Here is a 17,179-nt window from a genome sequence, read left to right as displayed (position 1 = left end):
ATACCTTTCTAATTTCTGTCCATTAAATATAAAGCTACAGCCGGCATAAACCAGGGAAAGACAGCTGGCTTGGATAAAAAACAACAACAACAACAAAACAACCAGCTCCTCTAAAACTCTCGAATAAAGTCTTTATATGTTTCTTTACAAGCACTTTGGAGCAAATAATCAAGAGTAAGTGCATGAAACTACACTACTCTGATTACTCTGACTACATGAATCACACCTTTGTCTCAGTCTGGGCTTTTATAGGATTTAAGTATGTTAAGTGGCCTAAGTCATGAACAACAATCTTTTTAAGAAACAGGTGCAGATTTCTGTGAACTAATTGAGATATTAGGTAAAAGAAAAAAGATCATTGCGTTGCATTTGGCGATGCTGAAGCGATAGCTACAGACCAGGGCTAGATTTGACATGCCAGCCTAATTAGTGCGATTATCGCACAGCTGCACAGGCTGAGAGGATTTGAAGTGGTTTTATCAAAAGGATCATTTTCCCGGGGAATGCCTCATCCCGACAGCGTGTGCACTGCCAGACGCATTTTCGGTTTGGGATGTGCAGGCGCTGTCCGCTCCAATATGCTGCAAATTTGAAAGGATGAACTCAGTGTATTAATGCGCATGAGTAAAGCTGCGAAGTTATTAGCTGCACTGTGTTTGCCAAGGGGCACAGGTACTGCCTCAGACCTCACAACAGAACCAGTTATTGGAAGTCTAGTGGCACATAATCACACCAGCTTACCCCGAACGCAAACTCTTGCAGAGCATGGAGGGGAAACCAAATTTAGGCCTAATCTTACCAAACAGATTTGGCCACTGATGGTGGGCTAATTAACAGAATTAACGATTGATGTAATGTCTGAGTTCAGCTGGGGATTTGCCTTTCTTTCCTAACAAAATAACGGGTAAACAGAAAGACACACAATTGTGACTTAAAGCTGCTCCAATCAATATTTGACCGACCAGGATTGTCCAAGCTGGTCCCGACAAATATCTGTAAAAGTCCCAATAGTCCGATGTCACTACCAAATTTTCGCCACAATAAAAAGGAAAATATTATACCTGTTGTCAGCGCTTACATAGACTAATTGTAACCAAACCAATTCACACACTGTGAGAGCACATTTTCGATTGCACGAACGACACCACGGTCTTTCATATTGCACAACCTTCCTAAAACATAAATGCGTCTCCCACCCTCATTCAAAGAACAACAACATATTCCCAGTAGCAGAATCTGTGAATACCTCACATGGCTCACTGACTCAGCATGGCTCAGAAAAATCCCAAATTGCCTTGCACGGTGTACACACCAGCGTGTTATTTCGCCTGGTCTGTTTAACTCCTCCCTCTCTCTCTTTGCCCTTGGGTGGGCTAGGGTCCTCAGCGCTCCCCCGGACCTTCATGGCCTCTGCAAGAGCCTCCAGAGTTCCCACCCTCTACCGGCCCTGACGTTACATCAGGTCCGGGTTCGAGACCAGCCGCCGTTTGCTCATCGCCAGGGTCAAGAGCGCAGGAAGGACCGGGAGAGGAGGACCTGGGACCTTTCGTACCACGGCACCCAAAACACCTCCAGTGTCCATGTCACACGTCCCTGCGGCTGGCTCATGGAAGTTCTGAAGGTAAGCCCGCCAACACACTGGTGAACCTGTAGGAGCGGCAGCCGAGATGTGAAGGGCGACAATATTCCGTATGAGACGTGGTGGTGGATGCTCTCCTGTGGAGCCTTGATTCCACCTATTCTAAACTGGATTCTGCATTTCCAATATCTTTAAATCACAAATTCAACATGATTATGGACTTTAGCTTCAGAAATTCCTCCGACACAAATACAGTTCTCTGAGAGTGAACTGTGTTAAATCCATGTGGGGGATTATCTCTTGACAGAATTCCTGTTTCCAGACATTTGGCATACAACACATTTAATCCTATTTGCTCCACTACACTGACATATTTTCATTCCTGATATGACCGAAGGGACCCTGAAAACGTGAGAATATAAAGATGAGAAAATGTGTTTTGGAAGAGGTTGAACGCTGCCCTTATCCTGCAAATAAAAACATCTTAAGATAGCACTATTAGATAATTAAGTGTTTAAGTTTGTCAAAAGTGATAAATCAGTGGTCTGCATTGGGTTTACAGATTCCATGTGTTTACGAGGGCGGCGACTTCGAGTATTTCTGCCAATTATCACAGATATGCATTTAATACCATGAAGTCCAATACGTTCTGTAAGACAAGTGTGAAGTGTGACGTTGCTGCCGTTGTGTGATGGAGCAGTTATTTTAAGGTCACCAGCTGTTGACTTTTACTTATCAGTGTTTATTGTTAATCCTTCATTTCAGCATGAAAACCACATCCTGCCAGTATCACTTAGAGTAGACCATGTCTTACTATTTTCACGTGGACTTGTGTCTATGTGCAGAACCAGGAAGTTGCTTTGTTGTTTTCATTTAACATTTCACTGTTTGTTTTTTTATGTGCATGGCAATATTTTCTGTTCAGCAAGTTGTTCTTAAAAAGATGGGTGTGCTTGATAAAGAAAAGTATTTGTGAGAACAATCCTCTCATACTGTATTATGTTCATGGTGAGTCCAGACAGCGATCCCAGTTTCATGGGCAAATACGTCTTGACAGTTTGAACCTGACCTGTCTGCGGATTATCAAAGACCCCCCAAAGCTGTGCAGGCAAGGCAAAATTAGCTTAGAAGTACCAGGCAGAGCTGCTGGACCATGAAAGTGAAAACATAAAGCTCAGATGGGGTTGTCCAAAAGGGGAGGGGGACCCTTAATTAGCCGGGTTACCTCTGACCCCAGTGAGAATGAAGTGAAAAAAAAGCTACCGGTAGTTCAGGGATCAAGACAAAGGCTTTACCACACACTCAACTCATAAGTCAGCAACAAGTGATCGTTGGATTCCTGGGATCATTTAAGAAAAGTAGTCTCTTGTAGTGCAAGATAATCTAAAGCCACAGTAGCCAAGTTCCGAATCTGTTTTGCCACATTTTTACAGAATAATGTGTTTATTTAAAGCGGTTATTATCGCTATTTTAACAAAAACAATATATCAAATGACAACGTGAAAGGTATTTCTGGTAGTGATTCATCTACAGAGAATTATCATCTGAATGTGCAGCTCCCATCGGCTTTATGGAGATCTGTAGTTACTTTTAAGCTCATTGTTTAGCTGTCTGACCCATAACGTTAACGTTTTGGTTCACTCTCACCGCTCTCATAGTTTTCAGAGGAAAAGCTCTGTAAACCCACTGTACACTACCAGCTTAATGTATCCTCATATGGTTCGTATGATATCCTACGAAAATGTACAAATTTTCCCGGGCGTTTTCCTACGAAAGCCTGCAACACGTGTTTAAAATCCGTTCGTTAATACGGTCTTTTTAAAATAAACTTTACAGGAAACGAGGAAAACTAGTTACAAATGCTGGATGAGACCAGTCTGACCTGCTCAGCAGCGAACGGCAGACAGGCACGTTTAAAGACTCGCCGGTGGACATACTTGAGCACATTTCCCTCAGGAGTTGGTCGAGACCAAAACGCGAGCTAAAAGTGTGTGAATATTGGACATCATGAGGTAGCCAGAAACACGACTCCAAAGGAATGTTGCTCCATAACTGCTTGATGAGGAAATGAGCAACGGTTCAACTTATCAATTCATGGTATTCAAGAGGAGGAGAGACAAGGTCCTGCTTTAATCCAGGCTCTCTTGAGCGGCAACAGGTGCTACTTTACACATCGTTAAATAGTGAAACAAGGCCTTTAGATGATAAATTCACTCAAATACGAAGAGACGGTGTGATTCAGAAATGTAACTACAACAAAGTGGGCTTTCTACACGCGGTAGCTAATCTGACCGAGGACTACCCTCTAACATTTAACTATTGGCTTGAGATCGCACTTTATGCACTGGGACCTTCTTTGTGCTTTTAGTTTCACCACTGGCTAAGTGTTCTTGCCTGCGGGCTGTAACTGTTCTCCTCAGAATTGAGTTGTGCCTTCTTGATTTTATCAAAGCTGTTATGACTGTTAGCGCTTCACTAGAGGTAGTGTCTTCAGCAGTGAATGGGGCGGTAAAAGAAATCTTCAATCAGACCTAAACAGGCAAAAGCTGTTGTGCAGTATATCAACTGGAACTTCAATGATGTCCTTTACGGTCCTTGTGGGTACTTTTGTAACACTGGCAGCATGTACAGTAGTTAAAGGTGATACATTTGTTCATTGTCAACATGGCTTAGCTGGCTGCTCACAGCACAAACATTTCAAACGACAGTGCAAACAGTGTTGGGGAACCTGTTGTCCCTGATATCATACAACAGATGACAGGAAGTGATTGCAGGGCTGCATATGTAATCTCCTGAGATACGGAGTAAGCTACTGTCTTCTTTCTACATTTGTGGTTCTGCTTTCTGTGTGTACACAGTATTAGTCTTCTGACTCCTAAAAGCATGGAGCATAGAATTGATCGATCCGCCAAATTTTCCTCCTTCATTTTTATTTTTTTAAAGAAATGAATCAAAGACAGTTATTTCATGGCACGCAAACAGCCCTGACTTTTAAAAAAATCACCAGATGCATCTCCACGTGCAGTCGTTCGTGGCTTACACTGACCTTTTCCTCAAACTCCAGGCACATTGAGCTGAATAAGGCTACGTCTTTGTGCTCTTTGATTTTCGGTTCTAAATTCCGAGGTCTCAAACTTGCCTAAGAGAGCCTTTTGTTTCATAAACTCATCAGACTATACCTAGAGCTCTTGTCTCGTAACCAGTAGATTCTTCAAGATAAGGTTTTCAGAAAGTTTTAAAATCCACCACAAGAATTTCTTTAGCAGTTTGCTTCTTAATGTAACAATTGTATGTTTATCTTGTAACGCTGCACTTCATCTTTAGAACACGGTAGTGGTGCACTGGGTGATATTTGTCCTCGCTGTTTGACGTGAACAGACATTAGCATCTTTACAGTTTCACACTGTTAGAGCAAGCTTAGTCCATTGCATAGCCCCTCATCGGGCAACATAACAAGGTTCCGTGCGTTTATTTTGCTGCTAAATTAAGCTCCATTGTTTGTCACGTCAGCAAGTTCGTGTCCCTTAAACCCACACAGACCGGACAATGCGCCTCATTCTTGGAGTCGGAAGTTAAACATACTGTAGCCGCAGGGTAAGAAGCAGAGAAGACATCTCTTTGTTCCAGGCTCCTCTTCTTGATAGGGTGGCATGCCTTTGCTGGAGCTGCCATTTGCTCCACCGAGTTGTTACTAAGGGCATCAGGCAAGAGAGCAAAATCTACAGGCGATGGCAGAACTCAGCTCATCCAACTAAATATCCCTCCTATCCTCACAGCCTCAATGCTACATGTTGACAACCAGCTCATAGATTAGTCTCCTAATTCCTTCACTCTCCCTTGCCTCACCCCTTTTGGGATCGACTTGTAAAATGGAAGCGCTAGGGAATGCTGTTATTAAATTCTTCCCCCCCCGGTCACTGCTACGTCGTCTGCCTCCACCCCAACCAAGCACATTTAGCCCGGCTGGCCAGACTGATTAGGCCAGTAAGGTCCCCAAAAGTTTGCCTTATTTTAGGGATATCTTTATGGAATTATATTGACAACAAAAAATTGAGAGAGCACCAAATAGATTTGAGCGCAATCTTTGAAAGCTGACTGGCGCAGTCTTGCGCTCACTTTTAGCCAGTCTGAATCCCCTTAGCGCAAACTCAGGTCATTCTTTCTACTTTCAAAATAAAAGCTGGGACAGTGCAGTTTTTTAACCAACTGATGGGGAGAAAGAGAAGTATTTTGGTGTCTATTATCCTACAAATCTAAATGCAATAAAAAAAGACAAAAAAAAACGCACGTCTATAAAATTTGTTTTTCCGAATGATTTGAAAGAGATCACTGATTCAGATTACAGCAGCCCAGCATCAGCATTGTGAACTAGTTAAAGGCTTATATTATCCAAGAATCAGTGGTTGATGCTATCGTCAAGCCGAAAGAAGATTAAAGCATGAATGACTTGCCAGGTCAGAACGTGAAAGCATTGGTTTGATTTTGGAGATAGTTCTTATTTAAAGGGAGCGGGATTGGACACGTTTTTTGAATTGTTGTTTGAAGCTTAAATGTGGTGGCTCTTGGCAGTGGGCTTTGTGTTAAGGGACCAAGGCCACTTTCAATGAGACTGAGAGGATTTGGGGGACTGAACAATATGATTTCTCATTTAGAGTTATTGAGTTGAAGAAAATCTTGTATCATTCAACGGTTGATTTCACTAAGACAGTCTAAAAGAGCAGCTAAGCTTCTTGGGTCATCGTGTCTCAAGGGAAGATATATCTGTGTGTCGTCTGCGTAGCTTAAGATACGTTGCGACGGTAGATGATTTGACCAAGTTGGACCTAAAATTGAACCTTGTGGTACACCATTGGTGATGTGAGTTGCAGAGGATGAGTTACCGATGGTGACCATGTGGGTTCTTTTTAAAAGGTAGAGAATAAAACCAACTAAGTGCATTGTCCTTGATGCCAACCAAGGTTTTAATACATTTGTTTAAAATGGCATAATTTACTGTGTCAAAGCAGCACTTAAACCTCTTCCTGGCTGCTAAAAGGTCATTAGTTACCTTGAGGAGGTCGGTTTGTGTGATATGTCAAGCTCTAAAACCTGACTGGAACTTCTCAAAGATGTTATTTTGACACACAGAAAGTGAAAATGGGGTTGAAACCAATCTTCTAAAAGTTTTGTTAAAAATGTAAGTTTTGAGATTTTCATATCTTTGCTATGAACAGAGGGGTTAAGATAAGGTTTCATAGAAAGAATTTGGACCACAGCATGTTGAAAAGTGGATGGAAAAGTTCCGAAAGAGCTATTAATAGTCGTAAAATGTCAGGGGGAGTTGGTGGCAATTCAATTACCGTAAATACTATTCTGGGGTTAGAGTGGTTTTCTAAAATGAAGTTTGAGATGAAGGACGTTCTTGCTTTTTTATCTGCTGTTTGATAAATCTTCATTGCAGTTTTCAATGCATGTAAAACACATGTAAACCTGTTTTTTTTGCCCATTTTCATTATGTTTTCCTAATTTCTGTCTTTAATTCCTGGGTGGTTTCATTAAGCCAGGTTGTTCAGATCCAAGACATTCTGACTGGTGTGATTAAAAAGGGAGACCAGCTCCTCTGTGTTATAAAGTGGATTAAAGGCAGTTAAAGAAGCAGCAGCAAAAAGCTTGAAAACTTGCCAACGGACAAGTGAACTAGGTAGTTGGGATAAAACCACATTGAATAAAACTGCTTTGTGATCGGACGCAGTTGTTTGTAGTCAGGGCTAAGACCGCTCTACAAAACCAGAGCAAGGGTGTGACCTTTTCAATGTGTGGGCTTTTATAATTTCCCAAGTGAGGTTAAAAAGAAAATCAAGACTATGCATAAAATCAGCCACAAAAGTGAATAATTGTTACAGAGAAACTCATTCGAACCATAACAAGATCAACATTTATGAATGAGGCTTATTGTCACTTCTGAGATGAACGCTGACCTCATGAAACTAATGAGGCTGATATGGTTGGATTTACTCTGATCTGAAACAACTCCATGTGGGATTCAAAAAAACCTAGAAAAACAAAGAAATGTTGACATTTTTTTCCTTGCGCAGCCTTTAACCTGAATCTAATGGCACTGACATCTGTTGGTGAGCAACATGTTGAGCAAACTTGGGAGAACAGACTCCCAAATCAACCGAAACTACTTGGTTATGTTAAGGAATAGATCGTGGTTTGAGTTAAATAAGTACTGGATGTTTTTTTTGTTGTCTTCGTAGCCCAAGGCAAGTATTTACTCAATGACGGGTTGTTTTAATTTGTTCATAAATAATTGCCAGGCGCCATTCGACCCTCTACTCACATTAGAGGAACTTAATTGGGATTTTTGTCGACAAAAGCTGACCTTTGTATTGATCAGCTTCCCTAAACCTAAACCAGACCGAGGCATTACACGGCCCCCGGGCCATACCCGGCCCTCTGGCTGTCGCTGACCGGCCTGTGGGACGTCAATGGGAAATTAGGAATAAAACGTAAATAAGTGTACATCATGCACGGAATACAGCTGCATTGCTTTTATTTTGAAGGCGATTGTTGCTGGTTTTTTTCTCAATTTACGTAAGTTTTAACCCCTTAAAAATGTCAGCCTATGTTAAAAAAATACAGAGTGTAGCAAAACATGGACAGAAAAAAAGAAAATTGGCAGCTCATCTTTTTTTACTATGCGCCAAAACTATGGAATTCCCTACCCAAGGCTATAACAGATGCAAGCATTTTAAAAACCACAACTGAAAACAGCATTGCCTTGAACAATCACTCTTCCTTAGTTTTAGTCTTTCACACGTTTTTTTATTCTGAAGCCTTCCTTTGTTTTGGTGCTTGGTTTCATCTTGTGGTATTTGCATACACGTATAAACACGTAATAAACGTAATAAACACGTATTTGCGTACGTGTTTATTCATTCTCTTGTTTCCTCAATTTGTTTATGAAGCACTTTGAACTACTCCCCCTGTATGAAAAGTGCTATATGAGTAAAGTTTACTATTGGCATTATTACAGTGCCGTTTGAAGAATTAAATTTGCAGTTATAGTTATTGTCGTTATAGTTGTAGAAATGCTAAAGTTAAACTCGGAGGTCTGAGATTGGATAGCACAGTCATGAGTTAAGGAATTGTTCCGTAGGACAAGCAGTCAGGATATTTTACTGTAATGAGGCCCCTGGTTTATGGTTTTCCATCACATATTATTTGTTGTGTGTTATATACGTTTTACTGATTTGCGTTGCACTTTGTTGTGACTTAAAAGCAAAGACTTAGCTTTTAGTACACACTCAATTTGTATCATCCTGCTTTCACAGAAATGCCCCCAAGTGTAGCTGGTTACCAAAGACGTAAGAAACAGAGTAGAGCTATGAGATATGAATGGGTCTGATTCTTCAGTGGTCAAAGAGTGACGACTATCTCTCCAAATGTTACTGGTCCTCAAGGCGTCTAAAACATGGGCCCGCGTGCTCTCCTAATAAACCCCTGTCTCACAATGAATAACGGGAGAGCTCGGCTTGCTGTAGGGTGAAATGAAGTACATCCCTTGTTGATAGTTCCTTCTCAACCCAAAGGTTTTTTTCTGAAGGAAAAGGCCACACTGCGGAGGGGAGACAAAGAAAAGCTCTACTATGTGTTTACAAAGAGCGCTTTCTCTGTTTTTTTTTTATCATACAGGGCTCTGTCCAACCAGAGTGCACATGTGTTTGTGTTCACCTCTCCAGCTCCGAGTGAGTTTGCTCTGTGCTCAAGCAGACGCAGGCCTTTGCATGAATTAGTGAAGCTCGGCTGGTGAAGCAGCTTAATTCCTTGGCGGACCGTTTGATTCTAGGTATCGGTAACTATTCAACTTCATGATTGGATAAGCTTTCAAGTCAGTGCAAAAACATGTTCTACTGTGTTTGCTTCGCTTGTAATAGCAGCATACTCTCATCATCATCAGTGGTGACAAAATGGAAATTGAAGTCAAGCTAATTTTTATTTATATAGCTCAGTATCACAAACTTGCCTTAGGGGGTGGTGTAAATAAATGATGCTTCCCTCGGAGCAAAACATTTGAAGTAGTTCAGTGCATTATTAATACGCAGCACTGTGGCATTAGACTCAACAGTTAAATTGTTGTTCAAATTGTAAAAGAATTTGGCATGATGTCAATGTTATTCCTCTCTGGAGTGTTACTTTTAGCCTAAAAAGCCAAAAATATTGTTTTGGTGGCACAAAAGCATACAAACAAGTAATCCAATGCAGCTGTCACACAACAAGTCATTATGAATAAAATCCACATCATATTTTCAATAAACACAGATTATGGGGACGATTTCTAAATGATCATTGTCTCTTTTTACCCTTAAATGCAACTTGTAGCCGACAGAAAAATAATTTCAGAAAAACGTTTTTTAATTGAAGAGCCCAAAACTTGAATCAAAAGTTCACATGTTTCAAAAGCAGACGTTATTGCCGATTATGTGTCTTTGACCAAGACATTGAGCCATGGTTCTGGAGAGGACAACCAACTGAATGTCCAAAATGGAAATTATATAATTGGTTTGGTTCATGCTTGATTAACCCTCCTTTTGCTCCCACATTACTCGCAAACGTGATTTATTTTCCCCATTTTATGTGATGAATAGAAACATTTAAAATTTCTAGGCAGTAAGAAAGCTGTAGAATACTTGCTACCATTTGCCCACATTAAGGACACGGTTGCACGTGCGCAAAATTTATATCTTCGTATCGTCTGGAGTTGAACTTTAGTGAACTTTAACATCGCAGCCTCAATCAATAGAATATGAAAGAAATGTTTGCGGTTGACCCCACTTGCCACTAGCTGTATTCAGCACAAATATTGCCTCAATCTCATGCATTGAGTGTGAATGTACCACAACACAATAGTTTGTGTCATCTGGGGTCTTCTCAAAAAAAGGATTACTCGACATGAGCAGCAGATACAGCCAGTGTTGGGAAAGGATAAATCAATACAGTATGTATAACAAACGGCAAACAATACAAAAATGTTGTGCCTTAACACAAGGTGTACTTTTACTGCTAATTCTCAGGAGTGTATTCGCCTGTCTGTCTTTCTGTCCCTGAGTTCATTCAATGACTGTCAGTTATTGCTTAATCCCTCTATGATAATCCTTCAGTATGAACGATAAGCCTTTTGCAACTTTGGCAAAAGCTTCATGTCTCTAGTTCTACTTTTAGCTACTAATCCTAAAACACTTTATGCTTATCTTAATTATGCATTTCCTAAACACTTATGATTGTGACGAATTATGAATTCTCAAATATGAATCATTAAACACTTTTATTATAACTACTAAACACACAGTTCTACACTCAAATTTCCTACAAGAGACATTTTTAGAACCTTATAACTGAAAACTTGTTTTCCGATGGGATACTAGGGCTGATATCCAACGCTTTCTAGTACAGTGAGAGCGGATGGGCTGGACAAACGCTTATCTGAATACTTAAATACAATACCTTACCATTAAGCCTGAAAATCAAGCCGTTCACCTTCTTTACCCTGCAAATGTGACTGCATAGCAACTGTGACGGTAAAATTAAATGAACCCCCCAATCCCAAAAATTCACAATAAATTCATGATTTAATACGGCTAGTTTGTTGTGAAACAATGGTGTCAATTGTATTCCCGCTGCTCAAAACAAATAATGTTTTATACCAGACGAGCAGAACTAAAGATTAAACGTTAGTTAGCCTCGAGCAAGCTTCAAGTCGCAGGCTACTGGCCAATCAGTAAAAAGACTCCTTTGTGAGCCGTAGGTGGTGACGTCAAATGGGCTCTATAAAGACAAAATTCATAGTTAAACTGGAACAACATAGCAGTGGGAGGATAAGTCTCAGTGTCCTCCACCATTCCTTAACTTGCATAACTAATGAGCCGCAAACTCTGGATAAATTAAGCAGGACTCGCCACTGCTCTCAGATTTGCACACGCTAGCTTGCTGTTCACAGTGTAGGCGAACAAGATAAAGGGATTATTTACTGTATGTAGATTCTTTTTTATCAATTGCTACTCAAATAACATGTTGGAAATGCTTGAATACAGCCATTATCAGGTGAGGGGTTGATTTTTTTGTCTTTGCTATTATTTCGATTATCTAAAGATGACGCTATTATCTAACTATTGAGCTGTAGTTGAAATGGTATCTATGTTGACAGTATGTGCTGTTAAAGACTGTTATTATCCCTCTCTAGATAGTTATCAACACTTGCTGAACACAGTACAGAACAGTTAACGCTACAGAAACTTAACAGTATAACTGAAAAGCTAATGAATGCTAAATTGTTTTTATACTGCTGCGTGAGTTGTTTAGGTGCAGCTTAAACTTAAACTGGTCATAGATCATGTGACACAACTGCACTGGACCACAGTGTCCACTGTGTGGAGAGTGTTTGACTCGAGTATGTAAAATCGGCCTGCAGCAGAGTGAATGATGCTGATAAAATGATCTGCACTGCTATATCTGAATTGTAATGTAAGGAGAAAAAAACGCCTGCTTTTAAAATGTTGCTTTCGGGCTCATTGGTCGGCATTATACATTAGATTAGTTATACTGCAACACAGCAGTGCAGCTGGACTCCTTGTGGTTACTTTCTAAGACAAGCTTATTATTTAGATTTAAAACAGTCGCATCGAACATGAAATCATCACATTCAAAGCATTTTTTTAAACGAGAAAGCAAAATGCTATTTTATGTGTCCTTTAAATATCATGACCTATTTCGAAAAGTCATTATTCATGTTTTTTATTTAATGAATTCCCCGTTGTTTGCGATCCTTAATCATACAGTAGACTTGATAAAAGAATGGAAAAATCCCAGGGAGTAATGTTTCCGTCCTGCTCACGTATAGGTGCAGTCCCACCTGGACAACCCCACCAAGTACCACATCCAGCCGTCTCAGCGGCAGCAGGTGAGGCAGTATCTGTCCACCACTCTGGGTGGCAAAGCCGGCAGCCAGTGCCCCAGCCAGCCCCCCGAGCACGGCATGCCGCCCGGGCACGGCAGCAGTGCCCCCAACAGTCCCATGGCCCTGCTCACCCTCAGCTCCAACTGTGAGAAAGAGGTACGCCCCCCCCCCCCTCCCCCTCACCCGCTGCTTGATTTCATTACGTTCAGACACTCAAATAAACTGTGGTTATTGAACGGAATGTGCTTTTGTGCCCCACAGATGGATGATGTCATTGATGATATTATTAGCTTGGAGTCGAGTTACAACGAAGAGGTTCTTGGACTTATGGACCCGGGACTCCAAATGAACAACCAGGTATATTTTCAAGATAAAAGAATATACTGCCTATTGTAAATATGACTGTAAAGTCTCTGTAGTACATCTGTCTTTGAATTTAATTTGAATACAATACGTAGCTTTGCTTTTAAAGCGTGCCATAATGTCATGTCTTTAATACTCTGTAGCTCCCTGTGTCTGGAAACCTTCTCGATGTGTACGGCAACCAAGGACTTCCTCTCCCCGGCCTCGCTATCAGCAACTCCTGTCCACCCAACATTAAGAGAGAATACTCAGGTAAATTACTGACAAATCTCTTTCACACACATAGTCAGTGTTTATTCTGTTTACTGCTGGTTTACTGTCCTCAGATGTCATTTGGCTTGAATCCATGCTGTGAACAATACGATGAGCGCTGTACATTCAGACTGTGAAATCATTTGATTATCAATTTAGGACATTTTTCCGTGACTAATATCTGACTCTCAGCAAGTAAATCCCCATTCGATCTGGTAGTGAAATCTGATCAAAGTGCACACTGAGAGAAGTTTGTTAATTCTACCTGTCTAAGATCTGATATTATACTGTGAATTATTTGTTTAAAGGGGAAATCAACACATTTGTGATGTACATATATGACTGTCGGCCAATGTCTGTATTGTGTGCAATTTGGAAATGCACAATATACTATTAAGTCAACTGTTTGCCAAATAATTTCTCCAGCTCCTGGCATGAAGCAAGTACTGGACAAGTCTGATTCCTGTAGCATGTATGAAAACTATCAAAGGCAAGAGGGCTTTCCAGTAGGTAAGCGAAGCAAAATGAAAGTGAAAAGGATTTGTAAACCGTAAAAGCTGTTTTCCATCAGATTTTCAGAAACCAAATAAAAATCAAATGTAATTATCTTGCTAATTAACATTATTTTAACTTTATTTCACATGGAAATGATTTCTTATTGGCTGTGATTATCCAGGATATCGTCAAATGTTCTAGTCGACAAAAAACACATTTACGATATAAAGATATGAACATGAAATTCCATTAATTTTGTCGTCGTAATGCCTTGTTACCCATTGAATTTAAACAATGATGTTTTCTCAAAGCATTAACATTCATGTTTCTCTTCGCTTCACAGAGGCTGAAGTCCGTGCTCTTGCTAAGGAGAGACAGAAAAAAGACAACCACAACTTAAGTGAGTCAATCAATACATTGGAATGATTGTCTCAGTGGTTACGTGATGTCATTTTAGCAAAATGGCAACTTATAGTGTGAGATACCAGACATTTCAATAAGTTAAAGAGGTTTTCTATGAAATCCTGTTTTCAACTTTTTTTTGCAAATATTAGTGGGTTTTTATTTGTATTTCCAAGTTTTCTTCATTCATTTTATGGGCTTTAATTCAACTTTCAAAGACGTGGCTGCCGTACTTACTGTTTCTTCTATTTGACAAATTCTAGTTGAACGAAGACGGAGATTCAACATCAACGATCGCATCAAAGAACTGGGAACCTTGATACCCAAGTCAAACGATCCGTGAGTATATGCTTTGCATGAACCCGTCTACCTGTCAATTCATTCGCTTTCTTTTTAACATCCTCCATAAAGTGTAATGAACCATATGCTCAGAGGGGCTTCATAGAACCCTGTGGTGTTTTTGGTCAGCCAGTCAGCTGACTCTGACTGTAGACCTCTGTCTCCTGTACACCCCAGAGACATGCGCTGGAATAAGGGAACCATTCTGAAAGCCTCAGTGGACTATATCAGGAGGCTACAGCGGGAGCAGCAGAGAGCCAAGGAGATTGAGTGCAGACAGAGGAAGGTGGAGCATGCAAACCGCCATCTGATGCTACGTATACAGGTGGGTCATTTGTCTTTGGTGGAGCAAAAAGTACAGTAAACTGAGCACAGTTGTGTTCCTCTGTTCATTGTTATAATTCTGTACAATGTAGTATCACCATCGGGTCAAGATTTCAATTTATTTAATATTTCTATGCACATTTAGTGATAATGTTAGCACGCTAACACACAAGTTTTGTTCAAAATCGCATTCTAAAGTGCTGCATACGATCAGTATGTACTGCATAATGGCTACTAAAGGAACGATTTGGTATGATTTTACCAGCAGACTGTTCACACTGAAGTATTCTCAAGGCCAGCGGCTCCTTCACATCTCTGAAAAGAAATGTCCTAACAGGAGTTATCTGGATCTAAACTGTTACTTTCGCTCAAGAAAACATTTATTCAAACTCGGCGCTTCGCCCCTATCCCGGCGCTGGTTAATAAAGTGACATATTTACAGCTTGGTGGGGCAGTTGAGTATGTGCAGTAAGCTCTTACTCAGAAATTCTGGCAAATGCATCATACGTCTGGGCAGTTCTCGCATACACAACATAACTAACATGCTAGCACACTACATACTTAATTGTACATCATACTTAGTTTGAATAGTATGAGTAGTATGTTAGTATGCGATTTTGAATACAGCCTAAGATGAGCATCGTCTCAGTGGGCATGCTAGCATAATGACGTTAGCATTTAGCTCAAAGGACTCACAGAGGCGCTAGCATTGCAGATGAAAACTCTACTACTGTAGTAGTATGTTCATGAAATCACGTTTTCTTTATTTCTATAATCCTCTAGGAGTTGGAAATCCAGGCCCGTGCCCATGGTCTTACATTGGTGTCCTCTTCATCTGTCTGCACATCGGATTTGATCGGCCGAGCCATTAAACAGGAGCCCGCCCTCGGCGACTGCCCCGTGGAGCTCTACCAACATAGCTCGGGCCCCGGCATGTCCCCTCCGACCACGCTGGACCTCAACGACGGCACCATCACCTTCGACCAGATTCCTGCAGACTGCGGGGACTCTGGTCCCTATGGAACCTCCAGGACCTGTAACATGAAGGATTTGGTAAGGGACACCCTGTCGCCGATGTCTCCAAGTGATCCCCTGCTGTCCTCGATGTCCCCGGAAGGCTCCAACGCTAGCAGCCTCCACAGTTCCAGCTCGAGTATGGAGGAAAAGGATGACTGTTAGCAAACCAGAATATATATCATCCCGTCAGTGAGGCACTCACCTAAAAGTGAATTTAAAGGTATCCACACGACTAAGTGGATCAACTCTATTACAAACTCTATTTTTATCTTGATTCCTTTTATTTTTCTCATACTTTTTGCCAATTCATTGTTCAACTCTAATGTTCCAAATACTGTACACATGTAACTGATGTATTTCTGTTCCTCGATTGTACAATGTTGTAAAATTGTTTTGATCTTGATGCTGTATAGATGGACAGTTATATTAGACAAATATTTAGGCTGCAAGGTGTCAAATATGACGACAATCTGCTGTCACAGACTGGTCAACTTAATGACTTTACTGTTTATTATTGTCTTTTAGTAAAACTAGGGTTTCCATATTTGACCCAAAATATGCTTTGTATTGAACTGAACATACATATGTGATAATCTATTAAGCACAAAATGTTTATTGTAATGGTAAAAAATAAATCAAATACAGAATATTAGATTTCGACCTCTGTGAATCTAACAGTGGTAAACCTCGGATGGTTCCATTGCAAAAAAATGCACAAAACACCAAAAGCTATTTAAATATTTAAGGATCAAGTACCAAATATTATTGCATACTAAATCGAAATTTATTTATTTGTATTCTTTTTTTTTTACCCAATGTTTGTAATGTATTCTGAAGAAACCAAATCAAAACAGAAATATTATTGATGTTAATATTAGGTTAATATTATTATATTATTATTTTTCATGAGAGCTGATTTTGTTTTGTTTGTTATTTGAATTCATAACGGATCACAAATACATTATTTATCTTTTCCTATTCTAACATGATTTATGTACACATTTTGCTTACGAAAGGCAAATGATAAGTAGTCGATGACAATATTTGATAAATAAAGGGTACAATGACCTCATATTGATAATGTACCACCGTATTTTTTAAACTGCGGGTACAAAAATAAAATAAAATTTGTTTTTGGTCCACAGATGACAAAAGCACTATATACATTATACCTGGCTTGTAAAACCTAAAGAAGTCCTCACAGTATACATCATAATACTTTCTTCAAAATGAATGTGAAAAAAACATTTATAAATAAATAGACTAAACTGTGGTTTACATTTTAACAAGGGCTTACAGTAGCCTTTGCCCAAAATGTATCAACTATTCATTCATTCATACTGTTCATCATTATCTTGCATAACTCTGAGGAGATGTATACAGAGGGGACTCTTCTTTTTTATGTTTGGACCTAAATGGTTGACACCATTTGAGATGTTTTCGAAAAATGTATTCTTGAAAATATATACCAC

General features: G+C 40.0%; 1 protein-coding gene across 2 annotated transcripts; it reads left to right on the top strand.

Moving 5' to 3' along the window:
- Positions 1-11,446: 11,446 nt before the first annotated feature.
- Positions 11,447-16,304, top strand: mitfa (melanocyte inducing transcription factor a). Of its 2 annotated transcripts, XM_079265589.1 has the most exons (9): positions 11,447-11,662; positions 12,459-12,671; positions 12,777-12,872; positions 13,022-13,130; positions 13,557-13,640; positions 13,969-14,025; positions 14,291-14,366; positions 14,544-14,691; positions 15,474-16,304. In XM_079265589.1, exons 1-9 carry the CDS (start codon positions 11,630-11,632, stop codon positions 15,867-15,869), a joined length of 1,212 nt encoding a protein of 403 aa, XP_079121715.1. In that variant the 5' UTR covers positions 11,447-11,629; the 3' UTR covers positions 15,870-16,304. The 2 variants fall into 2 exon arrangements, with proteins under 2 accessions (XP_079121715.1, XP_079121714.1); XM_079265588.1 differs by having other exon boundaries at positions 12,459-12,872.
- Positions 16,305-17,179: the final 875 nt, after the last annotated feature.

Source organism: Melanostigma gelatinosum (assembly GCF_949748355.1).
Source record: "Melanostigma gelatinosum genome assembly, chromosome: 3".
Classification (NCBI taxonomy): Eukaryota; Metazoa; Chordata; class Actinopteri; order Perciformes; family Zoarcidae; genus Melanostigma; species Melanostigma gelatinosum.
This window is presented reverse-complemented; position numbering and strand designations above follow the sequence as displayed.